This window comes from Dermacentor andersoni, chromosome 2 (assembly GCF_023375885.2).
Source record: "Dermacentor andersoni chromosome 2, qqDerAnde1_hic_scaffold, whole genome shotgun sequence".
Taxonomy (NCBI): domain Eukaryota; kingdom Metazoa; phylum Arthropoda; class Arachnida; order Ixodida; family Ixodidae; genus Dermacentor; species Dermacentor andersoni.
The window spans coordinates 230,357,141-230,375,262 of NC_092815.1; the positions used below are offsets into that span (position 1 = coordinate 230,357,141).

The window sequence follows — 18,122 nt, forward strand, 5'->3', positions numbered from 1 at the left end:
GTCGAACAATGAGAAAGGGTCGGAGGCGCAGCAAGCTGATATTCAGAGCACGTCCGAACTGAATAAAATTGAGCCTGTAGCATTGAAGGCACCAGATACTGGAGAGGAAATGCCCGACACGGGAAAGTTAGAAGAGCTATCTGCAGATTTGCTCATCACGCCTACGTCAGATGGACTTAATAGGTTGCTAAAAGTCAGCCGGTCGGCTTTGATAGCCGAGCAAAAAAAGGATGGCAGCCTAGAAAACATGCGCTGCAATGTCAAGGAAGGTATCGCCAAGAAAAGTGCTCGTTTTGTGGAACGAAGTGGGGTCCTGTACCGGAAGTATCTAGACCGCAGGGGAGTGGAGTTCGATCAGCTGATCGTGCCTGAGTGCTACCGTCAGGACCTGTTGTGCTTGTCACATGGAGGTTCGTGGTCCGGACACCTAGGAGATAAGAAGACTAAGGACCGTCTCTTGCAAGAGTACTATTGGCCAGGGTGTTTTCGTGACGCAGAACACTTTGTGAGGACATGCGACACCTGCCAGCGGGTGGGCAAACCAGGGGACAAATCGAGGGCGCCGTTGAAGTTGGTACCTATCATTACGGAGCCTTTTAGACGGCTCGTTATTGATACAGTGGGACCTCTGCCAGTAACAACCACGGGGTACAGACACATTTTGACTGTGATCTGCCCAGCGACAAAGTTCCCTGAAGCAGTGCCGCTTAAAGAACTCAGCTCAGTTGAGATAGTCAATGCACTGCTGTCCATATTTGCACGAGTTGGTTTTCCTGCGGAAATCCAGTCAGATCAGGGCACAGTGTTTACTAGCGCTTTGACGACAGCCTTTCTCGAAAGGTGTGGGGTAAAGCTGTTACACAGCTCAGTGTACCACCCACAGTCGAATTCCTTTGAGAAGCTCCACTCCGTCATGAAGCGCGTGTTGAGAGCATTGTGTTTTGAACAACAAACTGACTGGGAGCTGTGTCTGCCTGGGGTGATGTTTGCATTAAGAACTGCGCCACATGCGGCTACGGGGTTTTCGCCAGCTTGTACGGTCGCTCGCTGTGGTCTCCGCTTCGCATGCTTCGAGACTCGTGGGAAGGCAGGGGCGACGACCCAGTTGTGGTGGAGTACGTGCTTAGGCTCCTCGAACGCTTAAGAAGGGCACAGGAGTTCTCAGGTGAAGCAATGGCAAAGGCCCAGCAGAGGGCCAAGGTTTATTATGATCGGACAGCCAGGGCCCGTCGCTTTGAGGTGGGCGATGAGGTAATGATATTGCGCACATCGCTAAAAAACAAACTCGACGTGCAGTGGGAGGGCCCAGCACGGGTTGTTCAAAAACTGTCGGACGTTAACTACGTGGTGAGTCTGCCAGGAAAACGGAAAGCACAGCAAGTTTACCACTGTAATCTGCTCAAACCCTATAGACAACGGGAAGCAGTGGTGTGTATGATGGTAAACGTTCCCAAAGAGCTTCCGGTCGAGCTTCCGGGACTAGGCTCAGTGACGAACAGGGAAGACACCGATCAAGTCATTATTGACTTAATCAGTAAAGCACCGCTGTCGCCTGAGCAGAAAACTGAACTACACCAGCTCTTACAAGAGTTTCAAGGTCAGTTCTCTGAGAGGCCTGGTAGGACTTCTGTCCTTACTCATGAAATAGAACTTACCTCCCCAGAGCCGGTACGATCCAAGGCGTACCGGGTGTCACCCTGCCAGCGCGATATTATGGAGGCTGAGGTAAAGAAAATGCTACAGTTCGGTGTTATTGAGGCGGGTGAGAGTGATTATACCTCCCCTTTGATTTAAGTTGAGGTACCGGGCAAGGAACCTCGTCCTTGCTTCGACTACCGCAGGCTTAATTCCATCACTAAGGCTCAAATTTATCCGATCCCTAACATCGAGGAGCGCCTTGAGAAAGTTAGTAGCGCTCACTTTATTTCCACCCTAGATCTTGTCAGGGGTTATTGGCAGGTTCCACTTGCAGAAGAAACTAGTAGGTACGCGGCGTTCATTTCACCAATGGGAACATTCCGTCCTAAAGTTTTGAGTTTTGGTTTGAAGAACGCGCCATACTGCTTTTCAAGCCTCATGGACAAAGTGTTGCGGGGACAGGAAGAATTCACTTTACCGTATTTAGACGACGTACCGATATTCTCCGCATCCTGGTCTGAGCATATGGCACACTTGCGGGCAGTGCTAACCCGCCTGCGCGAAGCGGGCTTGACAGTCAAGGCTCTCAAGTGCCAGTTAGCACAGGCCGAGGTTGTCTACCTCGGTCACGTGATTGGACGGGGTCGTCGCCGCCCCTCTGAAATAAAGGTGGCCGCTGTGCGAGACTTCCCGCAACCGCGCACGAAGACCGATGTTCGGTCGTTCTTAGGTGTTGCCAGCTACTATCAGAGGTACATCCCCAGGTACTCTGATATCGTGGCTCCCCTGACGGATGCTTTAATAAAAACAGAGCCCCAAACAGTCGTCTGGGACGAGACAAGGGAAAGAGCTTTTAGCGCCCTAAAGAGCGCCCTAACAAGCCAGCCTGTGCTACGATCGCCAGACTACACAAAAGGGTTCGTCGTTCAGTGCGATGCTAGTGAGCGAGGCATGGGCGTTGTACTGTGCCAACGGGAAAATGGAGAAGTGGAACACCCCGTCCTGTATGCTAGTAGTAAGCTGACCAGTCGCGAGCAGGCGTACAGCGCCACCGAGAAAGAGTGTGCGTGTCTCGTGTGGGCCGTTCAGAAATTGTCTTGCTACCTAGCCGGCTCGAGGTTTATCATTGAGACGGATCACTGCCCTCTCCAATGGCTGCAGACCATCTCTTCCAAAAATAGCTGCCTCCTGCGCTGGAGCCTCGCTTTGCAACAATACTCTTTGAGGTGCGTTACAAAAAGCGGAGTCTCGACGGTAACGCCGATGGCTCAAGTCGAGGCCCCTAACGTAGGAATCAGCCTCAAAGTTGTTTGTTACTGATGTTTTTCTTCCTGGGGCAGGATTTTTAACATATTGCTTTTGTTTAGTGTTTCAAAGTCATGACGTGCTTTCTAGTGCAATTTTCCAATTTGTGGACGCGTTCTGAGTGCTGTTAAACTACTGTAAGGAACTAGGCAGTAGTATAAAAGGGGAAAGAGCCTGGCAGGGCTTAGTGAGGGTTGTGTCGTGCTTGCTGACTGAACGGTTGAGTTTCGGCGTAGTTCTAACGCTTGCTGGGAACGAGAACAAAATAAAGGGCAACTCTCCCAAAGTCACTTTGCAGTGTCCTGTGTGAACCTGAATGTGAGAACGAGGCCTTCTCGGTGCGCTGCGCTCAAGAAACGCCGAGGGGCGACAGACTTCGGTTATGAGCATCATCGAGCGACATCCCTCCGGACAGCGGATGCAGTCCCCTGACCATCGGGATCTCCTTCTCCCGGCGGGGCGGTCTGTTACGTTTCGCCTCCGACGTGCGGTATAGCCGGCACGGATGCAATGGACACCGGGGCTTCGTTCAAAGCGGCGGACATTTTGGCCAGTTCAGCGCTGCCGCAACGCCTCCTGCCAAGCGCGTCCAGGCATGTTTCAATGCCACGTGTCTTCGTGTGTGCGTGTGTGTGTGTGTGCATGTTGGTGCCCACGCTTGTCAAAGCGCGGCAGCCGGGGAGAGGAGCTCCCCAACGGTGAAGCGAGAAGGTCTGACCGGCGCCGGCCCGGCAGATACGTCACTTCTTGTCACAACGTGTCCGTGCGCCGCCGTCACGTGCGCCTCATCCGAGCCGTTCCTTCTTGCCCTCAACTCCGAGTGTATAAAAGCAGCTGCCCCCGGACTCCAAGAAAGAAGCTTCGATTTATTCAGTCGAGTAACGTGGTCTCCCGTTTCTCCACTTCGGTCGACCTGACCGGCCACTCTTTTGCGATGCTAGAACAAATAAGTTGTTCTGTTAGCAGTCGACTCATCCTTTGCCAAGACCTTCGGATGCTTCCAGCAGTGCCCCAGGCCGCCAGGCCAACGCTACCCTTGGGGCTTGCGACCCATTTGCAGCAACATTAAAACCGGGTATATACCATAATCAGGCATTCTGAGCTAAGGTAATTTCTTGAGAATATTCAGGCCAAAAATAAGCGTTTTCAAGAGGGGATGACGTGTGTTCAATGCGTTCACTCTCCCCTAAGCTTCACCGAGACAGGCACTGCCACTAAAAGGCACCACTGTTGAGGTCGCCATACGGGTCAGGCATGCGCATGCTGACCGGTAAAGCTCGAATTATCTGGCAAAGGCCAAACTGAGGATCAAAATAACAAAAGTTTGGGTCCATAGAAAAGCATAGGCTCCGGCCAGGACCTTAAGCCATGAGTGAATGAACTGAAAAATCGAATTAACTAGAGACAAATTAATGGAAGTCTACTGTATTTGGTATTCACACATCCCTAATTTTCACCATTCACACCACTCGTAACTGCTTTTGTAGCCGCAAAATAGCATATAGAAAGTATGCTTAAATAAGTAACAATGACCGAAGGCATACATACGTTGACAACGTCTTCATCTTCAATTCAGCTGCACTGGCAACACTGCAAAAGAGCAGAAAGACATTCAACTTTAGAGACAAAGGCAAATTGCCTGACAGCTTAATAAGGACAGTGGTAAGTCAGTGTAGTGAACAAACATCAATTTAGCAGGCTACAATACAGCCGAATCCACTTACAACATTCAAGTACCAAGAAAATTCCATTGTTACAACCGATAATTGCTATAGGGCCATTCCATGCGAAACGTCCCAGACACGAAAAGTGACCATCATTGATTTTCTTGAAAAAATATTGGGCTAGATGCCTATTGTGCGAGTAAAGTTTCACCAAAGTATTTTCGCTGCAAAAAATGTTTTGATCACGTGAGTGCCCTCTGAGATTTCCGTAAAGAAGCAAAAGTTGGGTGGAGGTACATGTTTTTAATCAGGTCTGAAACTAGGTGCAATAATGAATTTTATTTTAGACCATTGTATTGCATCTTTCTTTCATATGCCGTCATAATTGAATGCACTTTGGAATTTTCCGTACTTATTTGGCTCAGTAAAAAAGCAATAAAAGTTGCGTATTCAGAAATTTTTTTCAATAAACTGCATTATTTTTTCTGCTACCATAATTTTTCTCCTGTTTTGCCTGTTGCTATAGTGTATGCTAAAGATAATTTGCAATTGTTAATGAATACATTTTTTGAGAAATATAGCTGCAAAATTTTCAAGAAATGAATTTCTTGTGATATTCAGACCAAATTTAAGCATTAAGGCCCTCCAGATAAAGATATGTCAGATAGCTCAATATACGCTCTGACCTCTTAGCTTGCAATTTAGAAATTTTCCTTCGAGTAAATTTTGTCTGAAGTGAGACAACAATTTTTGAAGTCAACAACCAATACCACCAGTAGGCACACTGCATATGTGCCACAGCTCTCCTCGTCATCTGCTTGTCATCATCTGAGCATCGCTGTCTGCCGCCCAGCAGACGGCGGCTAGTATATAGGGTGGTCATTTTTCAGTTTTACGAGATCTTTAAAAATCGCCTGTTGCAGATACCACAATTCTAGTCGTTGAGCTGGATTGTTCAGAGAGGCGGATATTACTTGCACCAAAAATCTAAACACATATTCAATGAAATAACTAGCATTCACTAATTAACTTTGATTAGTTATTGTATGGCACGTATTGAAATTTATTATTTATTATGGAAATTGTCAGATGTATTAATTTAGAATGAATTTCCAGAATTACACACATTTCGAGATATTATTTGCCAAAGCATGGGACGAAATAGAGTTACTTTTGTGCTTCAATGCATAAAAGAGCATTTTGTTGAAAAGTAGGCGAACCAACAATAAATTTTTATGGCGAGTTTGATAGCGCATATCTCGAAACTTCTTGCATTATGGAAATTCATTCGAAGGGAATACGCCTGACAATCTCATTGGCTACAAGTCATAAGTTTCAATATGTGCCATACAATAATAAGGAAGTTAATTAGTGAACGTTAGTTATTTCGTTGAATATGTGTTTCGATTTTTTGGTGCAAGTAATGTCCGCCTCTCTGAACGATTCAGCTCAAGGACTAGAATTACGGTATCTGCAACAGGCGATTTTTAAAAATTCCATATAATTTAGAAGTGATCACCCTGTATACTAGTCATCATCTGCTGGGTGGCAGATGACAAGGAGAAGAGCAGACGACAATGCTCAGACGACAAGAGCAGCAGCTTGTACATAGTGCTTGCTGGCGATATGGGTTGCTGACTTCCAAAAATTGTTCTCTCACTTCAGACAAAATTTACCCGAAAGAAAATTTCTGAATCACAAGCTGAGAGGTCAGTGCGTATATTGAGCTATCTGACATTTTTATCTGGAGGGCCTTAATGCTTAAATTTGGCCTGGATATCACAAGAAATTCATTTCTTGAAAATTTTGCAGGTATATTTCTCAAAAGATATATTCATGAATAATTGCAAATTATTTTTAGCATACACTATAGCAACAGGCAAAACGGGAGAAAAATTATGGTGGCTGAAAAAATAATGCAGTTTACAGAAAAATTTTCTGAAAACGCAACTTTTATTGCTTTTTTTACTGAGCCAAATAAGTACGGAAAATTCTAAAGTGCATTCAATTATGACGTCATATAAAAGAAAGATGCCAATACAATGGTCTAAAATAAAATTTGTTATTGCACCTAGTTTCAGACCCAATTAAAAAATATGTACCTCGAACGAACTTTTGCTTTTACGAAAATCTCAAAGAGCACTCACGTGATCAAAACATATTTTGCAACGAAAATACTTTGGTGCAACCTTATTCACACAATAGCCATCTAGCCCAATTTTTTTCAAGAAGATCAATGATGATCACTTTTGATGTCTAGGACATTTCACATGAAATGACCCTAATATATTCAGCTCCACAAAAAAGATGCAGAGGAAACAGACAGAACAATTGAATTAGACAGAAGTACAGTACAATTGACTGGTGTTACCAATACCGGCATGTAACAATGAGCAGCCATGGCACTGTGAACTTATGCGTGTTCTAGGGTAAAATAAACCCCACACTACAATGTTCCCATGGTGCATAATAGGCTATAATAATTATCTACGACTACTGGGTGTCTCTACCGAAAGGAATGAGAAATTCTAGGGGAAAAGATTATGCAGGTCCAATGCACTGTGGGAATCGATGCAAGTGAAGCTTTCTCTGCTGTTTGCACTCGTCGACAACATTTGGCAGCGACGTTGACGGCCTATGCCAGTCTCGATGCAATGTTATATGTTGCGTGCACCACTCGTGTTGGTCTACATATTACACAGAACACACAGAGAGATGTGTTTGCTCAATGTGTTGTGCGCCATTGTTCATAGCCTTCGAGAAAGTTCGCACGGTCATTCCCTCACACAGGTCTATCAAATCGTCACTGAGGTGTTGATTTGCTGGACAGCTGCCTGCATGTTATCGTCTTGACGCTGCAGAGCTTCAGTGCAGCTTTGCGTCTGCACACTCTGCGTCAGTTGCCCGCAAGTGTAAACTTGCACAGAGTTTATTTTTTCAGAAATACGTATTTTTGCGATTCTCAGCACCCCCTGCTATTTTCGAAAAAAAAAAATTTGAGAAAAGTTTGCTTGTGAATCTAAGCACCCTCTTTTTTGCAAGTGCACTTGTTCACTCTGCCATCAAACCGGAGCCGTCGGAGTCCCGAGGTGGCTCGGTGTCAGTGGTGCAATCTCTGGCTGCTTGTGCATGGCCGCCTGGATAGGGCCATGCAGCGGGGGTTCCTCACTGCCGCACGCTGATCCAGGCGGCCGTGTCTTGTGTCGTTGCACACCGACACTACACAACAGATGGCGGCACCAGAAACTAAACCACTCCCCAAAACCGGCCGAAAGCGACCCCGATAACTCTATTAGCATGTTGTCACATGGGCCTGGTATCGGTGGCACTCAGCAAGTTTAGTGGTAATTGCGGGCGCACATTGCTTTGTGAACCCACACAAGTGGTGGGTTCACTGTCTGCACCTTGTGGGGATGCACTGCACTACTCTCACGCGTCCCCTGATATGTTGTTTCCTCGCAAAGCTCTCGTCTCCTGTAATACGGCTTCGCCGCGTGGCTTTCCTGCAGCCGTCGGTATGCTTGCAGGGTAGTACGAAAGATGGCGCGAGTGTTGCTCTGCTAATGCCACCTAACAGCGGGATTACTTGGGCGCAAAATGCAGAAGGCTCTTCCTCTTTGGCTCGGAGTTAGCAAGCGGTGCGGACGTTCTGCGCTTGTGCCGATCCATGCTTCTGTGAGACTGTCTCACGAGGCCTAACCTGGAGTGAACGAACATGATCGCACCACCGGTCGCATGACTGTACGTGCAAACAACCAGGCGTCCAGCATGGGGCAAACATATTCGCTTGTTATCTGGTCGCGGTGAGTCGGACTTCCGCAATTTGTCACGTGCCCATCGGCATGTTTTGTGGATAGCAACTCGGCTAGCCGGCATTAATCTATGAAAGGTGCAATAAATGCCCATGTGATTGTTTGCACTATTGTGTTGTCATTCCTTTGTCCCAAGAGCACGGGTGAGGACCCCCCAACATACGTACATTTTTTTAAAATGTTTGCCAAATAACATGTTATTTCTCATGCCTGTCTAGTTGAGATATTGCCGCAAAAAAAAAGAAGGGTGGTGGAGGGATCATTTTTGATTTTTTTAAATCTAAGCACCGCCCATCACTTTGGGCATCGCCATCATGAAAAGAGGAGGGTGCTTAGAATTGAGCAAATATGGTAGCAGAAATGTGCCGTGTCATACCTTCAATTAAAATGTTTACAGTTTGTCCACAACTGTTGCCATATCTAGTAGCAGCACTTCTTTTATTGAACAAACCTCAAATGAAGCACGCTTTTTGAGAGCATCTTTCCTTCCTCCCGTGATATCCATGTATGCAAGCTGCCGTGAGGGAAGAATGGCTATTTTTCACCCACCGGGATTGTCAGGGCATTGGCTTTACGTATTCTCTAGTCTCCTTTGTTTACCCCACTATCTCCCCTCTAGGCTGTTGCATGTGAGTAAAAAATAAGCACTGGAGCTTGTGCAATGCTTTTACGGGGGCTAATGCATAATTACACCGTCCAGAGGGCAATGTGTTGAGGGTCAGGGTGTTCCTGAATGCATTGTGACAATGACCACAGGGTTCCAGAGGGGATTGTGGCGACACCCACAAAGTTCTTGCTGGAAAGGGCCCAGAAACGCCTCTCCCATGTCCCTGTCGTGTACATTATACATGTTCTTAACCACCACGCGACCAATCATGCAAGACAGCGACAACAGTGGAAAAGTTGTGGGAAGAGGCAAAGGAAGTTTCGCTTTAAGAAACTGAGCCTGCGTGTTATACAACTTCGCTTCATTGTCAGCCTTGCACATCTCTGATGATGATGTTTGAGGTTTAATGGCGCAAGGGCTAGGTATGGCCAAAGAGCGCCATGCTAGTGGTAATGAATATGTAGTGGTCTGATGGGTTCTGTGAATTTAATGTTACATGGCTGTAAAGAGGCCTAAAACAGTTGGTGTAAATTGCATAAAATGTATACGTAATAAAATTATGGCAATGATTAATGACGTGTACTATGATCACAAAAATGCATTAAGAAAAAATGATGCATTATATAAAATATGCGAGATGCTAAATTGCTTAGAGCACTACTGCCTCGCCAGAGCCTTTCAAACACAAGGGCCAGGAGGCATGTGCTATTCAAAATAATTATCACAGCGGCATCCTCTGAAGAGAGGAGGCGCTACGAACTAATGGTGCTAATAACATGTAGCACAACAACTTTCAGGAAACCTAGGACAGCGTCGGTATCAAAGAGTGGTTCTGCACCGAGTAACATAACAGGATGAAGGGGGATGTGCTGCCGGTATGCTAAGGGAAAATGTCTTTTTCTTTCAGATTCGGCTTCCCGACACTCCAGAAGGACGTGGAGGATGATCAGCCTCTCCCCGCATCTACCACAGTTTGTAGGCTCGTTTCCGGTGAGTAAAAAGTTATGTGTGCCAAATGTGTGTCCTATTCTTAGACGACAGAATAGGACATCTGTCCGGCATGATTTTGTTACAGGAGGCCAGAAACCTAATTGTGGCTGTATTACATGCAGCTTATTATTTGTTTCCAGGTCCCACAAGCGTTGCCAGTAGTTTCGCAGTTTCCTTCTTAAGAAAGGCTTCAGGTCTGTGACAGGAACCGAAGCAGTACGATTAACTGCATGCAATGAAATTGATGTGGCCATCTGGTCCGCTAGAACGTTACCCTCGATGCCCCTATGTCCGGGCACCCAGCATATAATAACATGTTGATTAGATATATATGCTTTACATAGCACGGAGTAGAGTTCATTATTTACTGGATTTTTGTGGTTTACGAAAGACATCAAGGCCTTCACAACACTAAGGGAGTCCGTATAGATAACTGATTTCTGGAGTTTTTATTTCTTTATATGCTTTAGAGCCGACAACAGTGCGTAGGCCTCAGCTGTAAAGATACTGGTTTCCGGATGCAGTACATCGGTTTCCGAGAAGGATGGACCAACGGCTGCATAGGACACCCCGTCGTGTGACTTCGATGCGTCTGCGTAAAACTCCTACAGGAGTGTTTGTACTGGAGTTCCCGGAAATGCATTTGAATTTCAATCTCTGAAGCATGCTTGGTAACTTGAGTGAAAGATGTATCGCATTGTATCAGCTGCCACTCCCAAGGAGGTAGCAGCTTGGCTGGATGCATTAGGCGAAGCTCGAGGAGTGGAACATGCATTTCTTCACTAAGCTCCCTCACACGCAGCGAGAAAGGCTGTCTTACGGAGGGACGATTGCGAAAGAGTGTAGCATATGCCATGTCGTTAACGGTATTAAAACACGGATGTTGAGGATTAGAGCAGACTTTCAGAAAATATGTTTGGCTGATGTATGTTCTCTGCAGATTAAGTGACCACTCATTCGATTCTGCATATAAACTTTCAACGGGACTTGTCCTGAAAGCGCCCGTGGCTAAGCGGATACCTAGATGGTGAACAGGGTCTAGCATCTTTAGCGCGCTCGGGGCGGCAGAATGATAGATCACAGCACCATAATCTAATCGTGAACGAATCAGGCTCTTATAGAGATTCATTAAGCACTTCCTGTCACTTCCCCACGTAGTCTGGGATAGAAGTTTCATTAGGTTCATAGTTTTCAGACATTTTTCTTTAAGATGTTTAAATTGCACATCTCTCTCCCATACCTCTCTCCCCTTGCAGAAGCATCTCTCATCAGAGAATCACAGACCCTCACACTCCCTAATCAAGCAATCGTTCATCACATTGACTGTTAACCAGGTGACCCCATCTGTCAAGTCCGTGGGCAGCATCCTAATGCAGTATACACGTACTGGAAACGTCCACATGCCCTCTCACCACCCCACATCATCACATGCACCGACATCCCCCATCCATGTTTTACATGTGAGCAAGCTGGGCCGCAATCTCTGTGGATGAAACTACGGTTGCTACCGACACATTTGTGGATAGCGACTATGCAGTTCTGAAGGCATGCGACCGATGCTCGCGCCGAGTCAAAATGAAACTACTGTTTGCCTCAACCACTGCAGAAGAAACCGCAATCGCTATCGTTGCATTCATTGACGGCGATCTTGCAGTTCTGAAGGCCCACGGCCAATGCATGCACCAATTCAGCATGAAACTGTTGTTTGCCACAGCCGCTGTGCACGAAACCATGGTGGCCGTCGTCGTGACCACGGATGGAGATTACGCAGTTATGAAGGCACGCGGCTAACGGTGTTATGTTCCGGTGGTAAACACAAGAATAAAGGCTTTAAAGGCACAGATAGGCACGAAGCGTTCCGGCGTTGCTGTCATTCACATGCGATTGCTGCTGATGACTATGGCAATGCGAACTCTACCGGTTCATCTCAGTTTGACGCTAGCATCATTTCTGCTCTCTTGCATCTCACATTTGTGGCGCTCCACACTCGCCAAGCTCCGAGAGTTGCCCAAATGAATCTATGTGTGACCAAATATGGGCGAATTAATAACAGTTTGATTGCGTTAAATAATCTATAAGCCCGTTGGGACAAGAGTACAAGTCTAAATTATCCAATGCATGATAGTGACTTTCTGACAATGATGCAATGAGAGAGAGAATAAGCTTTATACAGAACAGCACGCGAGCAAATCAAGCGTACGTAGCTCAACCACTCTGCACTGTGTGGCCCCCTCAATCTAGGAATTCAGCAGCCTTGACATCCTTTCTCGCTCAGTTAGCCAGTTCAAGCTAGTCTGTCGAGTCTTGAGCTGGACAGCAGTGCCTCCCATTGCTGTGTGGTGGGTTATGTAATGGGTATGAGCTCTCGTGTGCTTGCGCCTGCGTATACCATGTGGTAGAGCATTGCACATTCCTCGCAGGGTGCACATTAATAAGTACGTAGCATAGGGTGTATGGCATCGTACCGACTCAAGTGTAGATATGCGTTTGTTTGAAGTTTCCACCATACTACAGCTTCCTCTTGTGTGAGAGCGTTATGTGGCAGCAGTAGTGTTTTTCATGACAGGCAATAGTGTCGTCTGATGTGCCTGCCATCATCATCTTTGTGTTGCTGAGCCAGTACCATTGACGACGCAAGGACGATGATGGCAAAACAACGACTGCACAATCAGGATTGAGTGATGACAGTATAAGCACAACAGAACGATGAAGAAGGGTTGAAAGTGATGGAACAATGAAGGCAGTATAACGACAATAATGGAATGATGACGACTGCCTGACGACAATGGCACAATTCCAATGTCATGATGAGAGTTCGATGACGAAGTTTAGATAACGACAATGGAACGACCACGACGACATCACAACAATGGTGTGACAACACATGCATTGAGATGACCGTATGACAGCAACAAAATGACAATAACATGACAACTGTATGATGAGCATGGGAGTCTATGATGACAATAAGGTGATGACGGCTGTATCACAAAGCCTGCATGATGACGATGGCATGAGGACGACAGCATGACAAGAATCGAATGATGAAACTGGAGTGGCGACGATGCAACGACTACGACGCCATCACGAGCACATACCTAGTGGACCAAGTTAATATAAAACATGGGCTGCTGGTTCAGCGTAAACAGTGTGACGATGACAGCATGACGAGAGTCACAGCACACAGCTGAAATTATGACGACAGAACCACGACGATGGCATCACAACCGCGAGCGCATACCTAGTGGCCCAAGTTGGTAGAGTATTTAGGCCAGTGAGTCGGAGCAAGAGGCTAGACGGAAGGACAGACAGACAGATAGCAAGATAGGCCTTTTTTTTAATTACATAGATAGGTTCAAAACACCTGAAGTAGATGAAAAATGCTAAGTGTATTAAAACACAGTAAACGAATTCAGTAGATTCAACAGCTTGGAATCTATATTCAGCAAGGCGTTGTGTGAGGGCATAAGAGCTGAAGCACAAGTACACACATGCACGCGTGCACGCACACACAAGCACACACAAATTAAACCGAGCCTTACCGAGCCTTCTATTAAGCAGAGTTGCTGACCAGTGGCGAGTACGATGGATGCCTTGAACGCATCATGCTTTCAGAGGCAGCATGCGTGTACATTTGTAGCACAATTCAAATCCATTCTGTGCACATAAAGCGTTTACTTCCTCATTACTGTGCAGCCACAGATGCGCAAAGGCAAGCTTTCTGGTTCTTTTCATTTCTTTACCCCACAGCGCTAGCGCCACGGATGTATGTGCCATCTGGTAGTGCTGCAAGGAACGCAGCGGCACGCATGCTCTGCTGTAATTGGTTGGCCTGTTCGGCAAGAGAACAGCCAGACTGCAGTTCCCACAATCATGAAACCCAGCGAGGTTTTAAAAAGGGCAAGACTGCGTGACACAAGCATGTTTACTTTCCATGTTGCCAGACTATTAGAAGTAATCACTGATGCGGGATTGCTTGGTACGGTAGTTCACTGAACCAAGGGTCACGGGGCCGTATTCTTGGGCGATCACTTTCAGGGATAATTTCACTTTCGCAAGAATCAGCACTGGCCACATTGAAGTATATAACTGACAGCGCTCCTGAAACTGTACGAAGATAACAAGCTTAGCATAACGCCAGAAATGCTGCCAGCCGTACCTCGCAAGTCTCGTGAAATATCGACAAACTGATCCCTCGAGAATACTGCCCCTAATCTCCAGCCCACTAATCATGCACAGCATCTTGCAGTCACCACCGCTACACTCAACAAAGCTGTCGACGACGTTCAGGGAGTAGATAACCATCGACAAAGCGGGTACACGAGTGGGTTCGTTCATTCCTGCCAATGCCTAATGGACCCCCTTGGTGACTTCGTCTTTCACGTTAGTGTACGGTGTCATAACACCTGCTTCTATGTTCAAGTAGTCAGCGAAGCCTAGTTGGCGTAGTGCATCACACCCGTCGCCGTCTTCATACACCAGCGAAAACCGCACGTGGCCAAGAATTTTAATGTCGTCGGGAATCACACGCACAAAAGAAACCAACAGTGAAAAAACATAACACATGCGACACAGCTGGTATTACACGGGAAATGGTACATTGGAAAAACGAGAGATGGCAAAGCAAATGATGACGGTCATGATGCTCTAACTCTAATCTTTTTAGCGGGTGGAAACACATAAAATTAACACAGACCACCACACAACATAGGCATTTCACACAGCTGTCCAGATTATCAGCATACATATCATGGAATTGCTTGCTCAGTTATCTAAATGTCCGTCCCAGCAACGACCTTATCGGATCCAATATCAAAGGCCATGCATTTATGCACTGCATACGAAAGAAGCAATCAACGTTACTAGATAGAAGCAACTGCAGGAACCTGAAGTACATCATGGCCGCCATATTTCTGACACTGCATCCAAGATATGCGAAACCAAAAGCAAGTTGGATCATGCTAATCTCAGAGGTCTCTTGAATGGACGCATAAGTGCAGTGTGCCTCACACATGTCCAAGTACTTGTTGCACATTTTTATTCAAGGTCAGGTAGAAATGAACGCACTGCGGAACTAAACCAGCCCATTGAATACATGCTGTGCCGCAATCGATGCACTTGTATTGTGAATCGTAGCTTGAAACTACAAATTATACGGCTGGATGAACACAGGCTTTGAAGATTATCCAGTATAATAGCGATATGCAAATATCCGGTATAACTGCTCACACAGTTACACATAAGTGGGAATGGATTTAAATGTTCCACTTTAAAAACTAACAGCATAAGTGTAGTGGTGGCAGGCACTGACACAGCAGCCAGAGTGCAAGGGTTGCGAATGAAGGGACTGCAAGGCGTCGAAGTGCTGAATGGCATGCAAAAGGAGACTGTTTAGAGTCATTGACAAGGAAGAACGCCTGGTTCCAGGTCGGTTCCAAAACCTGAAACAACAATCTGCCTGGCTTGTTATCCACATATGACAATCGGCCATTTAAAAAGCATATTTTTGGCATTGTAACAGACACGCACCAGGCAAGTTTATACGATTCACAATACAAGTGCATCGATTGCGGCACAGCATGTATTCAACAGGCTGGTTTACTTCCGCAGTGTGTTCATTTCTACCTGACCTTGAATAAAAATGTGCAACAAGCACTTGGACATGTGTGAGGCACACTGGACTTATGCGTCCATTCAAGAGACAGATTTTCAGGGTTTGTGTCATTCCACAGCGCGAGCAATTTGTGACATTCGTGCACCCGCCGTGGTTGCTCAGTGGCTATGGTGTTGGGCTGCTGAGTACGAGGCCGCGGGATCGAATCCCAGCCATGGCGGCCGCATTTCGATGGGGGCGAAATGCGAAAACACCCGTGTGTTTAGATTTAGGTGCACGTTAAAGAACCCCAGGTGGTCGAAATTTCTGGAGTCCCCCACTACGGCGTGCCTCATAATCAGGAAGTGGTTTTGGCACGTAAAACCCCATAATTTCATTTCACAATAAATAAGGTAACTTTTTGCTTGCAACACAGCCTTGGAGAAGCAAATCTGTAAATTCCCGCTTTTCACGATTTCTATTAAATTAGAAGTGAATTCTGGGGTTCTTACGTGTCAAAACCATGATCTGATTATGACACACACCGCAGCCATAGCGGGGGGGACTCCGGATTAACTTTGACCACCTGGTGTTCTTTAACATGCAGCCCATGCACGATACATGGGTGTTATTGCCAATGCAGTCACCACAGCTAGGATTTGACCCCGCGCCTTTGGGCTTAGCAGCGCTTCATGATCTTAAGAAACTGTCCGAGACGTGCAGAGGTGTCCGATAATCTTCAGGTAGGCACGTTTTATGTTTCAAGTTATTGATGTATTAAGCTATTTCATGATCCTCTTTGAGTTCAATATATGCGGGATTGATTGTACAGTTGAACCCACCCATGACAATACCAGATATAACAATCTATTCATTACAGCGGCCACATTTCAGTGCATTTGTGAGGTTCCAACCCTGCCAATTGAAACTGCTTCCAGATATAATAAAAAATCTTTAAAATCATCGTACTGCTATAATGAACGCTTTGAACCCGGTGACGGTAAAAAGAGGGCACATGCGAAGTACCAAAACATGGAACTGTGACCAAACTGGGCTCCCGGCAGTGTACACACTGTTCCAGTTCAACCATGCCAATTAGTAAGAATGGTACGTACGATGCAGGCAAATTTATCGACAAGGTCAAAACTATCAAAACTGAAATCCGATGGTTTCCTGCACATATGGGACAAGTGGACGACACTCAGCCCAACCTCAACGAGGTGACAAACGACCTGTCACGAGGACTTGCTTGCCGTGCCGGTCAGAACCGAACCGACGCCCCCTACCATTCCGGGGAGCATAAAGATCACTTACTAACTTACAACGAGATCACTAAATATTACTACTTGGGGCGTAGGCAATTCCCACTGCTACTCGTAAAATTGAACAGGGTTCAGGCAATCACGCTACGTTTACTGCAAACCGGGACGTACCCCACTCCGTATTTCATACATAAAATTCACCCCGAAAGAGAAATTAGGAAAGAATGTAATGTGTGCGATGGCATCATTGACATCAGACACATGCTGGCGGGCTGTTCCGCGACTCTCGCCGACCTCGAAAGAAATTGGCTTTACTGGCACAAGATGATATCAAGCTCTTCATATCAAGATCAAATACGGGCTGTCCAGAGGGTCCACAATGGCGCCATAAGGCTTGGCCTGGGGGTGCCGACGTGGACGCGGCCCGCCTCGGTCTGAAAAGACTGGGCTTCAGGACTCTAATAAAGTTTTGTGAATCAATGAACCACGCCGATGACTGCCTTCGAGATGAGCGACGAATTGCTGCACGCATATTTTGGAAGCCCCAAAGAAGGTCGCTCACTTTCAAGGAAAGGTGTACAGTTTAAGGGGAAACACAGCTTTCGCGTTGCGAAAGATGGCCAAAAGATTTATTTCTTGAAAAACACATTTTCCCTTTCTATAACACTCTTTCTATCTGATTTTGAAATATAATCGCTGAAAAACACGTAGAAGTGCTTTAAAAATTTGTTGTATCAGCCAAGGTGGCTAAAAATTCTGCAGAAATTGCGAAAGAGCAGTGTTTTTCAAGCCACAATATATATGGAGTGGCTCAACCGAGTGCCGCCATCCTATTCCCGTCAGAAAGCGCATTTCTCCATCTTCATCTTCCAATTTGCCCCTTCAGCTATCTCCTCCATACAGAAACAAGCGCACAAAAAGCAAATGATTGAAGGTCATGCCAGAGTCTGCGATTAGCCGAGCATGCCATGTGACTCAAGCACAGTTTGCCATTGGTCCGGCGCTCCCACCGTCTGCTCAGCTCTATGCCCAACATCGGAATCTCTGCCACTTCAATAGCAGAGATAATTAGCGCCATCCAATCAGGCAGGCAGGAAAGCAACTCCGCCACTCCCCTTGTTCTCTCCCCCGTGACACCCTCCTCAACTTTGACTGTGCCTGGGCATACCAGCCGCCGTTCTAGTGCTGCCGGCGATGCCCACTTAGCCCTCTCCCTGAAAGTTTTCATTTTCTGCGGTGAACGAAAAGCGA

The 18,122-nt window shown here is 46.3% G+C and overlaps 1 protein-coding gene across 2 annotated transcripts in view; it reads right to left on the bottom strand.

Annotated features, from left to right (window-relative positions):
- The window catches only part of LOC126539960 (proteasome adapter and scaffold protein ECM29), a 467,228-nt gene that overhangs the window by 379,574 nt on the left and 69,532 nt on the right, over positions 1 to 18,122 (bottom strand). For both annotated transcript variants that reach the window (XM_050186788.2, XM_050186787.2), the window contains exon 5: positions 4,492 to 4,533. In XM_050186788.2, coding sequence (XP_050042745.1) covers positions 4,492 to 4,533 — 42 coding nt within the window. The remainder of the gene's footprint in view (positions 1 to 4,491; positions 4,534 to 18,122) is intronic.